This window comes from Ochotona curzoniae, unplaced genomic scaffold (assembly GCF_017591425.1).
Source record: "Ochotona curzoniae isolate NIBS_2020 unplaced genomic scaffold, NIBS_Ocur_1.0 contig_66, whole genome shotgun sequence".
Lineage (NCBI taxonomy): Eukaryota > Metazoa > Chordata > Mammalia > Lagomorpha > Ochotonidae > Ochotona > Ochotona curzoniae.
Window position 1 is genome coordinate 27,884,790 of NW_024466512.1, and position 16,560 is coordinate 27,901,349.

The following is a 16,560-nucleotide window of genomic DNA, read 5'->3' on the forward strand; positions in this document are numbered from 1 at the left end:
AGATTTGTTAAACCAATTATAATTCATTAGTATAAGCTGATTATAAACCATTTGGCTAATTATATGCTCTCATTGTATTAGAATTCAGATGTGTTGGAAAGAAGTTTTAATATTTTTTCATTTTCCTGCGGCCATAATAATTTCTCAGCCAAATGATTTCCAAAACTGATTATAGACCAGATTTTTAAAAAATTGCTGTAAATAAACTATTACTGTCCAATTTAAACTATTAACCAAATTCCCATTTATTAAACACTTCCCCTTGAAGAACTTTTATAGGTGAGAATAACAGTAGGTCTTCAAAGCAGCTTACTGAGTAAATCTTATGAAAGAAGTCTTTCTTTTTTTTAATTGCATTTCATTTAATCTTATGACATTGTTTCATAGGCTCTGAGGTTCCCCCAACCCCTCCTCGTACGCGCCCCTTATGGTGGATTACTCCACCTCGTTGGAAAGAAGGCTTTCATACTACAAAATTCTCTTTGTATTCAGTTCTTTTGACATTAATCAAATGTCATCCAAGCCCACACAGACTCAACCAATTTCATGCATGTTAAGTTCTAAATACAATTTTGCAAGTTATACTGCATTTTGCTTCCATGCTAAACAGTAGTATTTGGGGAACGTGAAATCACAGATAACTACTTAACCAGTTTTATTCTTTAAATTTTTACATGGTTGTGATAGTTTTATGTATTTAAGATTTTATTTTGTTTATTTGAAAGGCAGAGTTAGGAGTCAGGAAGAAAGAGGCGTTTTCCGTCCTGTGGTTCTCCAAATGGCTGTAGTGACTGGGGGTGGGCCAGGTTAAAGCCAAGAACTAGGTGCTTCATCCACCTGGTTGGTACAGGGGCACACACCCGTGGGCCATCTTCTGCCTCTTTCCCAGATGCATTAGCAGAGGGCAGGATCAGAAGTAGAACAGCTGGGATTCAGCGGCTGCCTACATGGCATGTTGGTGTTGCAGGTGGTAGCTGTTAACCCAGGGCATCACAGCACCAGCCTTAGCTTCTCAAAGATTAAAAACAAATGGAGTCTGACCTAAAAGAATATTTTGTAAAGAGACTGACTGCTAAGCTGTCTACTTTTTATTATCAAACTTGATTCCCAAGATCCTAGAACAGCGTTTGTGTATAGATTTAATCCTCGGATAACTATAAGTAAGTGTGATCTTCCTTGTACAAATAAACTTAGTTCAGACAAGTAGTTTGCTCACACATCTAAATAGTGACAAGACTTCATACCAAGTAACTTGAATGCCTGTGCTATTGTACAGTTTATCACTCTGGCTCCTAGTCCTCATATTTATATAGTACTTTATCACATACCAAAACATAATGAAAAAAAACCTGCTATCTAATTTAGTATCTCAAGTTCCACTTTTTGCTTCCGGTGTCATCTGTACCACTACAGAGTATTTACTCCATCCTAGAAGACTTGCATTTACCCTTAAAGTTTTTTTTATTCTTATTTAAGCATACTGTAAGGGACAATGAACAGAGAAAGTACAAGTAAACCAAAAAACAGTTGAGAAGTAGTGACATCTCACAAAACATGTAATTTAAGTCAATCTGGGTACAATCATGATTATTCTAGAAACTAAAGATTACTTAATATATCATGAAATGACTGAGACACCAGCCAATATGTTGACATTTTATTTTCATTAGTTTCTTGTAATGTGTTGCCTCGTAAGTTTTGTTCTAATTATTGATTTTAATCAAAAGCCATACCTCTTTTTAACAGGGAAGAAGAATTTGATGAATATTTTCAGGATTTGTTTCTGTGAGATGGGAGAAAGAAGCCTGCCTTTCTTAATGTGGAAGGATACTTTGGAACTTCATACAAGTACAATCTACAGGTTGCAACTGGAGTGGTTTATCTTTGGAAATAAAAATACAGCTATTCTCGCCATCTGAGATGCTTCAAAAGTGCATCAGTTCCATGCTTTTCTCTGTCCTTTATATGAAGTGACTTCAAAAAATTCATGGAAAAATGGAATTCAGGGTAAGTTTACTTTGGTGCAGACCGTTTTGAAATCCATGCATATTCTTTCAGAGTATGAGTTTCCATGAACTGTTTGAAGACTTCAGTTGCTTATACACAACTCTGTCATCTGTAATTCCTTGAGCACCTGTTAACTCCTTGATCTACTAGTTTCAGTGACATTTAAATATGAAGGTATGGGTATTAAACTGCAAAAATGAGCACCTTTGTGTTTAATAAGATTTTCTCAGTGTCCACAGTAGTGGACAATGTCTACAGTAGCTAGTTATGACATTCGCAAGGTTCCTCTACCAGTGAGGCCTGGCGGGCATCTCTGTCAGGGGACCCCTAGGTAATGATGATGCAGCCATTGGTGGGCTTCCATTAGCAAGCAGGAAGCCGTGATAGGCTTATTAATATTTGAAATATTTCAAGCATTATTTGAAAAGAACCTCATTTCTTGAAGAAATTGTTTATCTCATGACTTAGGGTGAATAAAAAGAAATCTTGATTTCACAGTAAAAAATTTTGAAATTTCAGCAGCAAAATCGATGCTAGTAGAAAAATACATATAATTAACCGTTCTTGTGTAGTAGATGTCAGAAAATTCCTTTAAATTGATAACTAGGAAGAACAAAGGCTCTTAAATAGATCCTTACAATTGGTGCTTGTTTCAAGTATGATTTGTGACATTAAGCTCATTGATAAAATTTAGATTATGTAAAAGCACAACACTTAATCCACTCATACATAATGGCAGATAATGGGGAGTCTGAGAAGGCTTTTTCATGATGATGAATTTAGAAATTGAATCTTTTACTTTTCCCAAACTTTGTTCCAGTGTAGTCAGTGAACTTCTGCAGACCACTGGCTTAGGGAAGTCGAAGTTTTGCGTTTATAGATGTGCTGTTCATGCATTTGTTTCTGTGGCAACATATCTCTACCCTCAACTCAGCCTTTGGTGACTAAAGAGGGAAACTGAGCGGGCTGTTATTTAGGAGTTTAAAATTGCTAAATAGTTTATTTTGTGGCTTCTGAAACAGTGATCCTAGAAGTGAAATTCCAGAATAATTTTCAGTGGAAGTAAGAGAGTGTGTGCGTCAGTTACCAGTGGTGGTGTCTTTGATAAGCAGCGCTCATCTGCATGTATGCATGACTGAGTCGTTCATCACATCAGTTTTGACCATTATTCATTCCTATTATTGAGAGCCTACTTTGTGCCAGGCACTCATGTGGGGGTCAAGATAGCACTGTGAACAAAATAGAAAAAATTCCTACTGATGACCTTTATGTTGTAAGGTGACAGAACTTACTCTCTCAAATATCTTACTTGCTGAAAAACATAGTAAATGGTGAGTTATTTTTGGTCTGCTTAAAATTGAACATTATTTTGTTTATAAGACTTTGAGATTCAGATTTTAAGTCATTTTGTTATATACATATATTGACAAAAATATGACAAAATACATGGAATCACTATTTGTCCTATTATCAGATTTAATCCATGATTATCTGTATAATGCACATATGCAAAAGATTTACTTAGGGGCTGGAGTGTGGCATAGCAAGTTAAGCCTCTGCTTGTGGTGCAGTCATCCCATATGGGTGTTATTTTGAATCCTGGCTGCTCAACTTCTGATTCACCTCCCTTCTAATACCCTGGGAGAGCAGCACAGGATGACCTAAGTCCTTGGGCCATTGCACCCAAGAAGGAGACCCAGAAAAATCTCCATAGACTCCTGGCTTTGGACCGGCCTACCTCTGTCCATTGCAGCCATTGAGTGGACCAGTAGCTGAAGATTTGTCTCTCCCCCACTCCCTCTCTGTAATTCTGCCTTTTAAATAAATATTCTTTAAAAAATTATCCACTTGAAGGGTAGAACATCAGACAAAGATCTTATCCCCTTGTTCATTGCTCATATGGCTATGGCAGCTGGGGCCGGGCTGGGCCAGGCATCAGGAGCTCCGACCATGTCCCTAGCATGGGTGTAGGAGCCCAGGCTTTCGGTCCATCCTCTGCTGCTTTCCCAGGTGCACTAGCAGTCAGTGGGACAGAAGTGAGGCAGCCTGGACTTGAACCAGTGCTCTGAATCAGGACACTGTGACATCACGTGTGCAGCTTAATCCACTAAGCCACATCCATGATTATAGATGAGCAAAGGAAACCTGAACTTTTGATACCAGAATTACATATATATGTAGTTGAAGAAAATAATTAGCCTTCATTTTTTTCCAACAACTTAATATTTAGAATGCCTATGCTAGTTCTAGTAATAATTTTTTATTTTATATTTTAAAGTATTTCATTTTGTTTTATGATGTAGTTCCAGAGGCTCTGGGGCTCTTGTCCTTCCCCAAGGTCCCGCCTTCCCCATTGACTTCCGCTCTGGTTTTACAATGGCTTCCTTCGTGAAGAGGCACAAGTCCATCCTGCTGTTACAGAAGTGTTTCCTGACACTGTAGGCATGGACATGGTCAGAGAGTCCAGTAATCATTCTTAAAAGTAATATTAACTGAAGAGTTACCAAACCACACTTAATAGTAAAATTTTTTTTAACATGGTCAAATTGTATATTTCTTTTTTTTTTTAAAGACTTATTTATTTTTTATTACAAAGTCAGATATACAGAGAGGAGAGACAGAGGGAAAGATCCTCCGTCTGATGATTCATTCCCCAAGTGAGCGCAACAGCCGGTACTGCGCCCATCCGAAGCCGAGAACCAGGAACCTCCTCCGGGTCTCCCACGCGGGTGCAGGGTCCCAAAACTTTGGGCCGTCCTCGACTGCTTTCCCAGGCCACAGGCAGGGAGCTGGATGGGAAGTGGAGCTGCCAGAATTAGAACCGGCGCCCATATGGGATCCCGGGCGCGTTCAAGGCAAGGAAGTTAGCCGCTAGGCCACGCTGCCGGGCCCAAATTGTATATTTCTTAAATGCACATTGATTAGTTGTAGGATTATCCAGGTATGTTTTATAGACCGGTAATTCTATCAATAAAAAGTATAATTCTGAATATTCAAAAAATTTCTTTATTATATATAAGAAAGTCATTGACTTTGGAATTTGAGCAGGAGGCCATAGGATAAGGACATAGTTTATACTGTTTTTAACAATTTAAAAACAAAACCTAATCTCTGTCATTCCATTATTAGGGGCGAGTAAGTGAAAGAAACCATTTTAGATGGACTGTATACTGTACTACTATGTATACATACATTACATGTTACACTGTATCTAATCCTAAATTAAGATTGTCAGCATGATATTTTTCATTTAGAAAGTAATTTGGTGATTAAAAAGTATGACTTACATAGGCTGAATTGCCTACCACCTTTGAAATACACATACTGAATTCCTAGACCCCATACTTCAGGTTGTGACTACACAGCAGTTAATGAGCTCACTGGGATGGGCCATAACCCAGAACAATTAGGACACACACAGGGAAGAGCATGTGATGACACAGGGAGATGGTTCTCCACTAATCAAGTCAAAAGGCCTCCAGAAACCGGCCCTGCCAGTGTCTATATGGAATGCCCAGCCTCCAGGATTATAAGCAGTTAGTCTGACACTTTGCTATAGTGGTCTTAGCAAAATTTATGAACACCTGGTTTAAGGATTACACTTAAAATTTTTTTTTCTAAACAAGTCAGCACCAAAAATGCACTTTGTTTTTAACTTTGTGCTTTGATAAATTTTTTTTTTACTCAGATTGTTCAGGCTAGCAGTACATATAATCTTGATAGTTGCAGAGTAATTTTTCTAAAGTTCCTCTGACTCTATTTGATGATTTGCTGGGTGAAATTCTCTGAAGTTCTTTTGGACACTTTCTGTTTTTCTCCAAAAGTAAAATATCTGAAATTTTAGACCAGTCAGATTGCATTACAACATCAGGCATGTTTTGGACTTTTTGTCACTCGTGCCACCTTCCAAGTCTTCAGCAGCTACAAAAAAATGAGAAGAACAGTATTAGGAGTTAGTGGATCAGTGTTTCTGTTTCAGCATTCCTATGGTTGTAGGTGTCAACTCTACAGCCTAATTGATAGTTTTAACATATCAGGGACTAAGGATTTGAGCACTTGACACTTTGAATTCACAGGTGGGACTAGTGGCATAGTGAGTCAGGCTGCCCGTGGTGCTGACTCCTGCCCACATCAGAGCCCTGGTTTAAGTCCTGGCTGCCCTACTGCCAGACAGCCCCCTGCTGCTGTGCCTCGGAAGGCACCAGAAAATGGCGCGTGGCCTTAAGTTCCTGCCGCCTATGTGGGAAACACGCATGGCGTTCTACACTGCTGGTTCCGGCCCAGTCCTAACTGATGTGGGCATTTGAGGAGTGACTAAGCAGGTGAAAGATATCTGTTTCTCCACTTTTCCAATAAATAACATTTTAAAAACTTGAACTCATAGAACTAATCTATTTACTTTTATTTTTTTAAAGATGTATTTATTTGAAAGAAGAATAGAGGGAGAAACCCAGAGCTCTTCCATCTGCTGGTTCATTCCCCAAATCACTGGGGCTGGACCAGGCTGCAGCAGACCAATCTCTCTGCTCCTACCCCCATAACTGCCTTCCAAGAAGAAAAATAAAACTTTAAAAAAAATATATCAGTAAATATAACGGGACCGTCTAAAAGCAATGTTGTTGAACATAAAGATTATTTCTTTGTTAAACAAAAGATCCCTTACAAAACTTGTAAAAGTGCAAGATAAAAATCAATATTCACTTCCCAATAACATTTGAGTAATTTGATAAGCTAATTTAAATTTAAGTCTTTGTGTTAAAACTGAGTGACTTCAGGAATAAAATTTCATGCCCAGAAAAGTAAGACCATGTGGACATTCTGAGGGACAGAAAAAAAAGCCATGACGTCCTCCAGCTCACCTTGTAGAACTTTTTTAGGTTGAAATCTAGAAAAATCTCATCAAATATATTAAGCTCAGTGAAGTTAAGCAAGTTGCCCAAATTCAGAATGTCAGAACTAAAACTGCTAGGCATGATCCACAGTGTGATTTTCACAGTATTTCTGAAAAAGCAGTGTTCTGCCCAAGGGGCCTCAGGAGCCACCTTCCAGGGAGAGGCCACCGAGCTGCAGCCGCTTCCAGACCAGCGAGTTCCGTGTCTAATACCACAATTCCATCCTACCTTTTTGGACTGGGCTTCCTTCCTCTTGCTTTTTCGCCTCCTCTTCTATGACCTTCATCTTTGCATCATACTCATCGGCTAGGGTTTTCCATTCCACTCTGTTATTCTGAAGACCATCCAGCATAGGTGTGATCTCTCTGTGAAACCGCGAGAACTCCTAGAGGAAATTTTAGGTCAAAAGCTTCTTAAAGCACTAAGCTGGTTTTCAGTATTTTTGAAAAGCAGAAGGCACTGTAAGAAGTGATGGAGTGCCCAGAGCTGCCAGGCTGCGGTCCCCTCGGTGCCTGCAGTCTTGCCTGCTCACCTAAGGAATGTGTCAAGCTGTGCCCACTGCGGTTCTTTCCATCCCCGAGTGAGGTAGAACCTTAAACTATAAAGATATGATGACACTGCTCATGGCTTTCCCTGTGGGTGACTGACTTTTTTGTAACTTTTGTCACAGTTTGAAATTCTCAAATGATCATATACAATAGCACTTCCACGAGTTTGCTAAAAGTGGAATTAAAATTCTATGAACATTTGAAGACCACTCCCATTCTCACGATTGAAGTGATTTGTTTACTTACCTTATATACGAAAGTACAGACAAAGTCAATAAATCCAACTTGAAGTTTAGGTAGTTCATCTTTCTTGTTTCTGTCCATCATAGGCTGGAAAGAAAAAGTCGTTTAACATTGTCTTCTAAGACGTAGAGAACAAAATTGAATTGTGCAGATGATTTTATTTCAAGATCTTACAATGGGCTGTTGCTGCAGCACTGTTCTCTCCAGATCTCCTTGCTCCCAAAATTCACTTGCAACCATAAGTGCTACCTACAGAGAAGAAAGAAAGGCATGGTTCAGTAACTCCACTCTGAGAACTTGCATTTCATTATTCTGAGGGCTGTTAAGGGTCGAGGTAACAGCATTCAAAAGTGCTGTCAAGTCATCTGCTCTTTTGTTTTACAAAGATGCCCACGGATCAGCCTGAACTGAGACAAGGAGGCCAATCGCCTACGTCAGGTTCAGTGTCCATCCCTTAACTGCAGCTGCAGCAGGGCAGGAGGATGCTTAATTCCGTCAAGACACCAAGTTGCAAGCTGTAACTCCCCACACCCTCCTCTGTCTTCCAATTCTGTTGGCATCAAGCAGATATTGTATGTACATATTCACACACACATGTGCAGGGGGCAAAGTTTTTTCTTTAAAATGCTCACAGTCTAGGCAAAACAGTCATGAAAACAATATGGCAGGTGCCCTGGGTCAGAAGGAAGGAAAGCTGTTACATTAAGAAGGGAGGGTCAGCAAGAGTAACTCACCAGGTAAAGGGGGGAAGGAAAGCTGTGTGCAGAGATGACATGGGGTGTCCAGACCTTGCTCTCTGCTTCAGGAGTGACTGGGAGCAAGGGACAGGGGTGACCCTGGGAGGGGAGTTAAGGCCAGGTGGTGAGAGGCATTTTAAGCTTTGCTGGAAAGCTTGACCGTGGTTCTGCAGGCTGAGCCTCTGGATGCCTCTGAAGTGCAGTGCAGACAGGTGCATGGGATAAAAATGAACTTATCGAAAACAAGATGGAAACCATTGCTGATGGGGAATTTGGGAGGCAGAAGCGTGGCTAAACAGAGCTTACGTTAGTCATTTCAAAGCCATTTCTGTGTGTCATACTTGCTATTGTCCCATCTGTGTTTATGAACAATCCCAACAGTGGGCCCAGGAATGTGTGTGGAGCAAATGATGAGGGAGGGTCCAAAGGAGGCTGCCAACATGGTTCTGATAAAAATGTATGTGGAAGTCTGAATTGAGGGGTGGGCTTTTAACCCAACAGAAAGGACGCCTGAATTCCCCCCCCCCCCCCGAGAGTGCCTCTCTTGGTCCCTGGCGGTAGCTTCTAATTCCAGCGTCCTGTTGATGTGCACCCTGGTAAGCAGCAGATGATCACTCCAGTCCCCATGTGGAGATCTAGAATGCCTTGGCCTCGCCATCGCTGACACTGGGGACGTGACCCAGCAGCAGGGAGCCCTCTCAGTCTCCCACTACCCTAGATTGGCAGGCACATCCTGATCTTGTTCTGTTCTCTATCAAGAAATTCAGATATTCCCTGAAATAATTGTTTTTCAGCCTATTCAGCATGAAAGCATTTCCTATTTGTTTTATTCTGAGGCTTGATTAAGTAGCCCTTGGTTGTAATGTTTCTAATTTGTCAGAACAGAATTCTGAGGTTGCCCTCAGTCTTTCCATGGACTTTGACACAAGACCCAGGATGGTACCTGAGAAAGACAAGAAACAAAAATGACTGGACTTGCCTGACTCTGTACTTCCCAGGGCTTGGTGATAGCGGACAAGTCACATGCAGTCATCATCATTGCCCTTAGAAAAAAACAGAAATTGTTAAGACAGAAATACAGAATATACTTCTCATACCAAAAGAGAAATAAAATTCTGGCTACCCACATGATTATCTCTTTTTTGGTGGGGTCAATGGTTACATATTTGATAGCTTCCTCTTCAGTTTTCATTTGTTCACAGGCATCAACAATTTTCTGAAACATGGTTCTTTTCCTAAAAAAGATACAGCAGTGTAACAATATCTGCATACAAAAGCAGGGATAGAAGATACCCGGAGTACATGCTTTTCAGATTTTATGTGTCCACTTGGTGTAGGGATGAGCTCAAAGCCATCTAAGGGGCCAGAAGGTAGGAGGACAGAGAGCAGCTGTCAAACTTCCACACAGAAAGGGTTCGCCGTGGAAAAAGCACAAACACGGGAGAAAACCCAGAGCAGCTTGATTACATTAGAGCTCAAAGTTACGTGTGAGAAGAAGCCATGACATAAACAACAACGCCTTAAGCTGTGAAAGACATCACAACACACACAACCAACAAGCTAGAATCCCAAGAATGCGGGTGCATGGGCTCACTGGTAGCGGGAAAGCACCATCTCCTGCATCATCTCCTGCTCGTTAGGTTTGCTTGTTAGCAAAACAAATTTCCATTATGCCCAGATCAAGGAGATTATTCTAGAAGGGGGATAACAGCCACCCTTGCTGCTGGGAGTGTAAGCACTCAGCAGCCACGAGGGCAGTGGCACACTGACCACAACTGAAGATAAGAAGAGCCCATTTCTAGGTGTGTACTTTCATGTATACACTCAGGCACATACACTGCCACAGGTAGTGGTGAAAAATGGGAACCAGTCTACACGTACAGAGGAATGGTAAACGAATTATGACGTTCAGCTCTGGAGTTAAGCCATGTAAGTTGAATTTCTGTTCTCAAGGCTAAATCTCTAATAATCCTGTTGCATGAAAAAAGCAAGTTGGTAGAAATGTACATAAAGAGAATGTAATACTAGATATAGGAAAATATAAAACATTTAACAGTGTTACATAAAAACAGATGAGAGCTGGTGGTGTGGCACAGTGGATTAAGCTGCCACTTGGGACACCAGGGTCCTATGTTGGAGTGTTGGGTTTTGGCTGCTCTGTTTCCTGCTAATGTACCTGGGAAGGCAGTGGGTAATGGTCAAGTATTTGGGACTCTATTGCCCATGTAAGACCAGGATGGAGTTCTGGCCTGGCCCAGACCTACCTACTGCTGCCATCTGAGGAACGAACCAGTGTAGGGAAGCTGTTTCTCCTCTGTCACTCTGCCTTTTAAACAGGTATTTTAAAACATACGGAGAAGATGAATACATATCCATATCAAACGGTGACGTGTTTGAGAGGGAAGAGAAGGGATTGTCATGATGGAGTAGGGGTTAGCAGCCTCAGTTAACAGCACTAATCATTCTTTAAAAAAATGAGTCCTTAGAGGCTGATGCTGTGGTGCAACGGGCCAGTTCATGTCCCAGCTGTCCTACCTCTCATCCAGCTCCCTGCTAATGACCTGGAAAAAGCAGCACAAGATGGCTTAAACTTTGTGTCCGTACCACCCATTTAGAAGACCCCAGTGAAGCTCCTGGCTCAGCCATCTAGGAAGTGAAATCTTCTTTCAAATAAATTAAATGTATATATACACACACATATATTTTAAATGAGATTTGAGAAGAATGTAGAAAAGTTAAGCATTTGTTGAAAATAGGCTATGGATATTTGTATAGCCATCATAAAGTATATATTTCAGCTATTTAATTAAAATTGTAATTAAAGGTCAGAAAGGCATAGACAGACAAGGTCCACATCACTGAAAAGTTGAATCCTATGGTGAGTTCACCTTGCTCAAGCCCATTTTGACCAAACAACTTTATTGCTCACTTTTCAGAAACTGTGCAGATACATGAGCTATCTGGTCTCCATAGCTAGGTCGTTGTGGACAAGCTTCAGTTCACTCTGCTGTAGGTAACTTTTTCCGAGTTAGGTTCGTGGGCGATCAGTGTGTTATATTTAGGCCCCAGACTGACAGCGCCACGTTTCTGAAACCCTGGATAGCTTTGTTCTGGACAGCAGTGAATTTCCGAGGACAAAATCCACTTGCTAACAACACACAAACTTCACTACATGCGTGCAGCCTTCATCTCCAACTTCAGATCAACCAGCCACTTAAAGCTAGGAGCTGAAATTCCAGAACACAGCTTGCGATGTCTAATAAGTTCAGTGTCAGACATCTCTTGTGAGCGTAGTCTAATCGATCATTCAAAAGGAAAGCAAAGCATAAGCTACCTGTTGCCTTTTCACTTGAACATGACAAGTTATGGAGAAGTGAAGCATACAGAGCACGACAGCATTGTGTTGCACAGTTAGGTACTTACTTGAAATATAAAGCCAGGTCAGTGGCTATTATTGCGACCTCAAACAAATGAATAACTGTTTCAAACTGCCGCTTATTTAGGTTCTGGAAGATGTTTAAGCTCTGTAAGATGAAAATGCACAGTCAGCTGCAATCATTAACTTTTCTTCGATTCAACAAACAAATCCATGCTTTAGCAAAAAGAAAATCTAGGTCTTTCAACACTGTTTTGAGTTCAGTTTTTATCTCATAGATTAAGTAAATCCGTCTATTGTACTTTGAGTAGGAGAATTTAAACTATGAGGGTAGATCCTTTGAGCAAATATTCAACTAGTGTTAAAGTTTTGGGAGTCAAAGTGCTTTCCTTCAGGACCACTGAGAAAATCAATAGATTAAAAATCTGTATTAATTGGGATTCATTGAAGTATTTCTGGGAGATGTTCAGTTGTTCAAAAGTGCTGCATCATCCACTGGTAACTTCAGAGTGATCCCAGAAAACACGGTGCTTTCAGAGGCTGCATGCTGGGATAGTGTAACTAGTAGAGCAGTGGATCTGGGGGAAGAACAATGAAAAGCTCCCATGTTACTCCTGTGTCTTTTCCTGTTACATTTTTAAAAAGTCGGACTAAGCTTTTAAAAAGCTGACTAAGTGGCTGCATTTCTTAGCTGCTCTTGAAAAACAGCATATAAAGCTGGGAAGAGTTTTTAAAAGCTGAAATACTCCATTTTTTTGTAATACAGACCAAAGGATAGACGTATGCTGGTTTACAAAACACATAAAAATGTCACTGGCTGCCAAGAGGATATGGTCTCTTAACCTCTGTAGAGACAGAGGCAGCAAGATGCAGGGGCGGGGGGTGGTGCGGGGATGGAGCGGAATGGTGGACCACGTAATGATGGCATATACTCGGCTCTTAACACCTGCCAGGCTCTGTGTGCTGTGAGTGCTCTGAATCTCCTCACAGCAAGCCACAGCACAGAGGGGTGAAGTAGCTTGCTCAGCTGCGATCCATGTTCTATTCCTGGCCTCACCACTTGGTATAAGCTCACACACTGCACTGCACATCTGTATCTGTTTTCTCAAATGGGAAGAAAACAAGTTGAAATAAATCATTGTGGAATGTTAAGCCAAGTGAGATCCTGACTGGGAGTGTACAGAAAGCGACAAAAAGCTGTATCATGACAAGTTTTTGAAGCTAGCTCCAGATTCAAGCCGTATTTCAGGCCTAGGAACAAATATGGCTCTCAGCCATCCCTGGAGACTGAAATATTAGCAATATACCCTGACATGCAATTGTATTTGTAAAAAAACATATGGAAGCAATAGAAAGGAAAGCTAGCTGTGATTTCTTTTTATTAAAATAAGTTAACCAGCATTCTATGTTAATAGAAAATTACTTTCTGTTGAACACTGCAAATTGCAATAAACAGAAGGACTGAATCTAACTCAGTGTCTTACTTGCAGATTCAATAGCAGTTAAAACCAACCTTGATTGCTGTACCAAAGTTAAAAAACAGATGGCCAGGGAATTTATGAAAGTACCTTAAACTTTGATGAATTAATAGAGACCAGGAAATCACTTATAAATGCAAAGCAGTAAGTCCTGGAACAGAAACTTCTTGCCAGGATCGCAGAGGACAGACCATGTAACCAGTGGCTGAGTGGATCAGCAGTGATTATGCAACAGTTGCTTGTTTGTAAACTTGGACACCTGTTACTATTTCACAAGTATTCAGGTGTGTGAAAGAAAAAGTATAACACTAATTGGGCTATAAGCTATGTGTCATATCCCTTTTATAATCCAAAATAATAAAACTCGACTACAATTGACAGTTTATCGAAAAGCATTTTACTTTGTAAAAATAAATCAACACTGGAGTCTTAAAAACCTGGCATAATTAAAAAGTTCCATAAAAATGGAGCAGAAACCTTTGAACTGCTTCCTGTGTAATGCAGTCCACCTGAACATCACTCATATCTTTTTTTCTTTCTCATTTACACTGTCATCTGAAAACCTGTACAAGTCTCCAAGTTTAAAACACCTTCTTTAACTCTTCTTTTCTTTCTCACATGAGGTTCTTAAAAGAGTTTCTAAGTCATTTCTTTTTAAGGGTTGCATTTACAGATTCATCTAAAAGATGCTGTACCTTTTTCTGTGTGAGCCTAGAACACTCTTACAAGTGTAGCCAGTGTCCAGCAGACACTTGAATCTCATTGTATAACTATGTCTTGGTCATATACCACTTCCTCCACACTTCATCTCACCTCAGTGCCATTCCAACAAATAATATGTTTGCTCATATGTAATTGCTTTTTGACAGACTGTTCAGAAAACTTGCAAAGGGTCAACAATATGTGACTAAAGTAAAAGTTGAATTAAGAACAAACAATAAGGGCCTGGCACAGTAGCCCAATAGCTCAAGTCCTCGCCATGAACACACCAGGATCCCATTTGGGTGCCAGTTCTAATCCCAGCAGCCCTGCTTCCCATCCAGCTCTCTGCTTGTGGCTTGGGAAAACAGTTGAGGATGGCCCAAATCCTTGGGACCTTGCACCTGCATGGGAGACCTGGAAGAGGCTCTGGGCTCCAGACTTTGGATTGGCTCAGCTTTAGCTGTTGTGGCTGCTTAGGGAGTGAATCATCAGATGAAAGAACTTCTTCTTTGTATATCTGACTTTGCAACAAAAATAAATAATTTTTTTAAAGAACAAACAATAATTGGGGGCTCCCATCATGACAGGTAAAGCCACCACCTGTGATGCCAGCATCCCATTTGGGTGCCATTCTGAGTCCTGCTGGCTACTCCGCTTCCTATCCAGCTCCCTGCTAATACGCCTGGGAAAGCAGAAGATGTCCCAAGTACTTGGGGCCCTGTCACCCACGTGGGAGACCTGGGAGGAGCTCCTGGCTCTGGCTGTTGCAGTCATCTGGACAGTGAACCAGCAGGTGGGACATCCAGCTCTCTCACCCTATTTCTCTTTCAAAATCATTTTTAAAAAATGAATGAGCAGTGTGGAACTAGTGTTGGTCCTTACTGTAGCTCCTGGTCAGGCAGACCTTGGGAAGCAGTGGGGGTAGCTCATGCCATCATTGGGTTTCTCCCGTGCTGGACACCTGGACTGCCTTCCCTGGCTCCCAGCTGCAGCCCCGGGGCGGGACTGGGTCTGCTGCAGGTGTTTGGGAAGTGAGCTTAGTAGACTGGAGTGCTCTCCCTCTCTATATACATATAATTTAAAAAATAATAATGAACTGGAAATTAGTAAAATACAGATTTTATAAATATGGATGATGGTAAAAATACTAATGATAATCATACCTGATAAACAGAGACAAGAGATGTGACTGAAATTTAGACATGCCCAGGTGTTTAGGGCCTGAAACGCTGCAAGTGGCCCCGGGTAGAGAGAAGGCTCCTGTGCCCACTGGCAGTCAACCCATAGGGAAAACTGCCAACACAAAACTTTGAATTGAAAAACAAAACAAACATAAAAATCCCTTTTCATTGGAGAGGGCTGCCTGGCCAAGGGGCTCCAGCAGCCTTTTGGAGTAAGAAAAACGTGCATCTTGATTGTGGCAGTGGTTCCCAGGTGTGTAAAATCATCTAAAAAAATAAATAAAACTTACGGAATTCTGCGCTTTAAGGGGCTGCAGCCTAGTGTAGATATATTAGACTTGAGTGAGGTTGTTTTAAAACCTAACTGACTCTAAACAAGCAGTTGGAGTAGGACAGTCACACATTAAGAACATGTTTGCTGGCCTTGCTGTCTGTGCGGATTTGCAGGGTGACTGCAGTGCCACTCATCAGACGCGGGCGGAATGTCTGCTTCTCGGGCTGAGTTGTCTTTGGTCTTTTCTCGATAGCTTGAATATTCAGAGCGGGCACAGGTCATTCATTTTAAAACCTTGTAAGTACATGAAATTTCATTTGTTTGTCTGAGGTCTGTACTGAAAAGAGTACATAGAGACAGGTGTGCCTGAGCATGAGCGGGGCCCCTGCTTGCTCAGCTGCTTTCACTGGCTCACAGAAGGAATCTATTTTTGGCCTTCCCTATTAAAAAAAAAAAAAGGCCATGAAAACATAAATTCTGTGTGGCACACCAGAACAGGTAGCCATGGCTTTAATTCATGGTGGTTGGAGTTTTGTGGGCGAGGCCAAAGTACAGGCAGTTCTGCTCCTCAGAGCGTGCCCGTCACTGCCTTGCTGGCAGCCTAACACATGGTGTTTAATTTCTTTCTCACCGCTTTGTATAAAATGGGCTGGACTGATGGGGCTCGTTTGAGAAAGCATGAATACAATTTTCATATGCTTTGTAAAGAGACATCCTGAATAACAAAAGTGTTCTATTACCTGTGCTTAGCAGATTTTTTTTTCATTTCTACAGTATATTTTAGTATTAAAATTTACACTCCTGCAAATTTGGCTAGCAAAGTTTCCACCTATTCATTCAGGTGAGAGAGCTGGCTACAGTTTGGTTTAGAACTCAGGCAGTCCTGTTCCTTAAAGCAATAAACCCTACTCCTCCCACACATAAGGGTGTTTCCGTTCAGTTTGGGAATATAAAAACACAAAATGCCTGAGTCACATCCACTGATGTCAAAACTGTCAGGTAAATCCCAAGGATTGATCTCATGTAAATAAATTAAGAAAGTTAGTTACATTTTATGGGATGAAAGAACTGCTTTATTTCTAGGGAATACAAAACACATGTCCTGTGGCTCAAAGTGTCCAT

General features: G+C 41.0%; 2 protein-coding genes across 4 annotated transcripts in view; one reads left to right on the forward strand and one right to left on the reverse strand.

Moving 5' to 3' along the window:
• Positions 1-2,208, forward strand: part of LOC121164317 (protein FRA10AC1) — a 32,044-nt gene extending 29,836 nt beyond the window's left edge. For both annotated transcript variants that reach the window (XR_005885071.1, XM_040992446.1), the window contains one exon: positions 1,747-2,208. Coding sequence is in view for 1 of the 2 variants with exons in the window: in XM_040992446.1 (XP_040848380.1) it covers positions 1,747-1,789 (43 nt within the window). In the remaining variant the exon portion in view is untranslated. The remainder of the gene's footprint in view (positions 1-1,746) is intronic.
• A 3,435-nt stretch (positions 2,209-5,643) lies between these two features.
• Positions 5,644-16,560, reverse strand: part of PDE6C (phosphodiesterase 6C) — a 42,069-nt gene continuing 31,152 nt past the window's right edge. Inside the window, exons 16-22 of one of the 2 annotated variants that reach the window (XM_040992444.1) lie at positions 11,851-11,951; positions 9,555-9,662; positions 9,407-9,470; positions 7,865-7,939; positions 7,694-7,777; positions 7,128-7,284; positions 5,644-5,928 (exon numbers count right to left, since the gene is read on the reverse strand). In XM_040992444.1, the coding sequence (XP_040848378.1) occupies positions 5,867-5,928; positions 7,128-7,284; positions 7,694-7,777; positions 7,865-7,939; positions 9,407-9,470; positions 9,555-9,662; positions 11,851-11,951 (651 nt within the window). In that variant the 3' untranslated portion in view covers positions 5,644-5,866. The remainder of the gene's footprint in view (positions 5,929-7,127; positions 7,285-7,693; positions 7,778-7,864; positions 7,940-9,406; positions 9,471-9,554; positions 9,663-11,850; positions 11,952-16,560) is intronic. The other variant, XM_040992445.1, reaches the window with a different exon arrangement.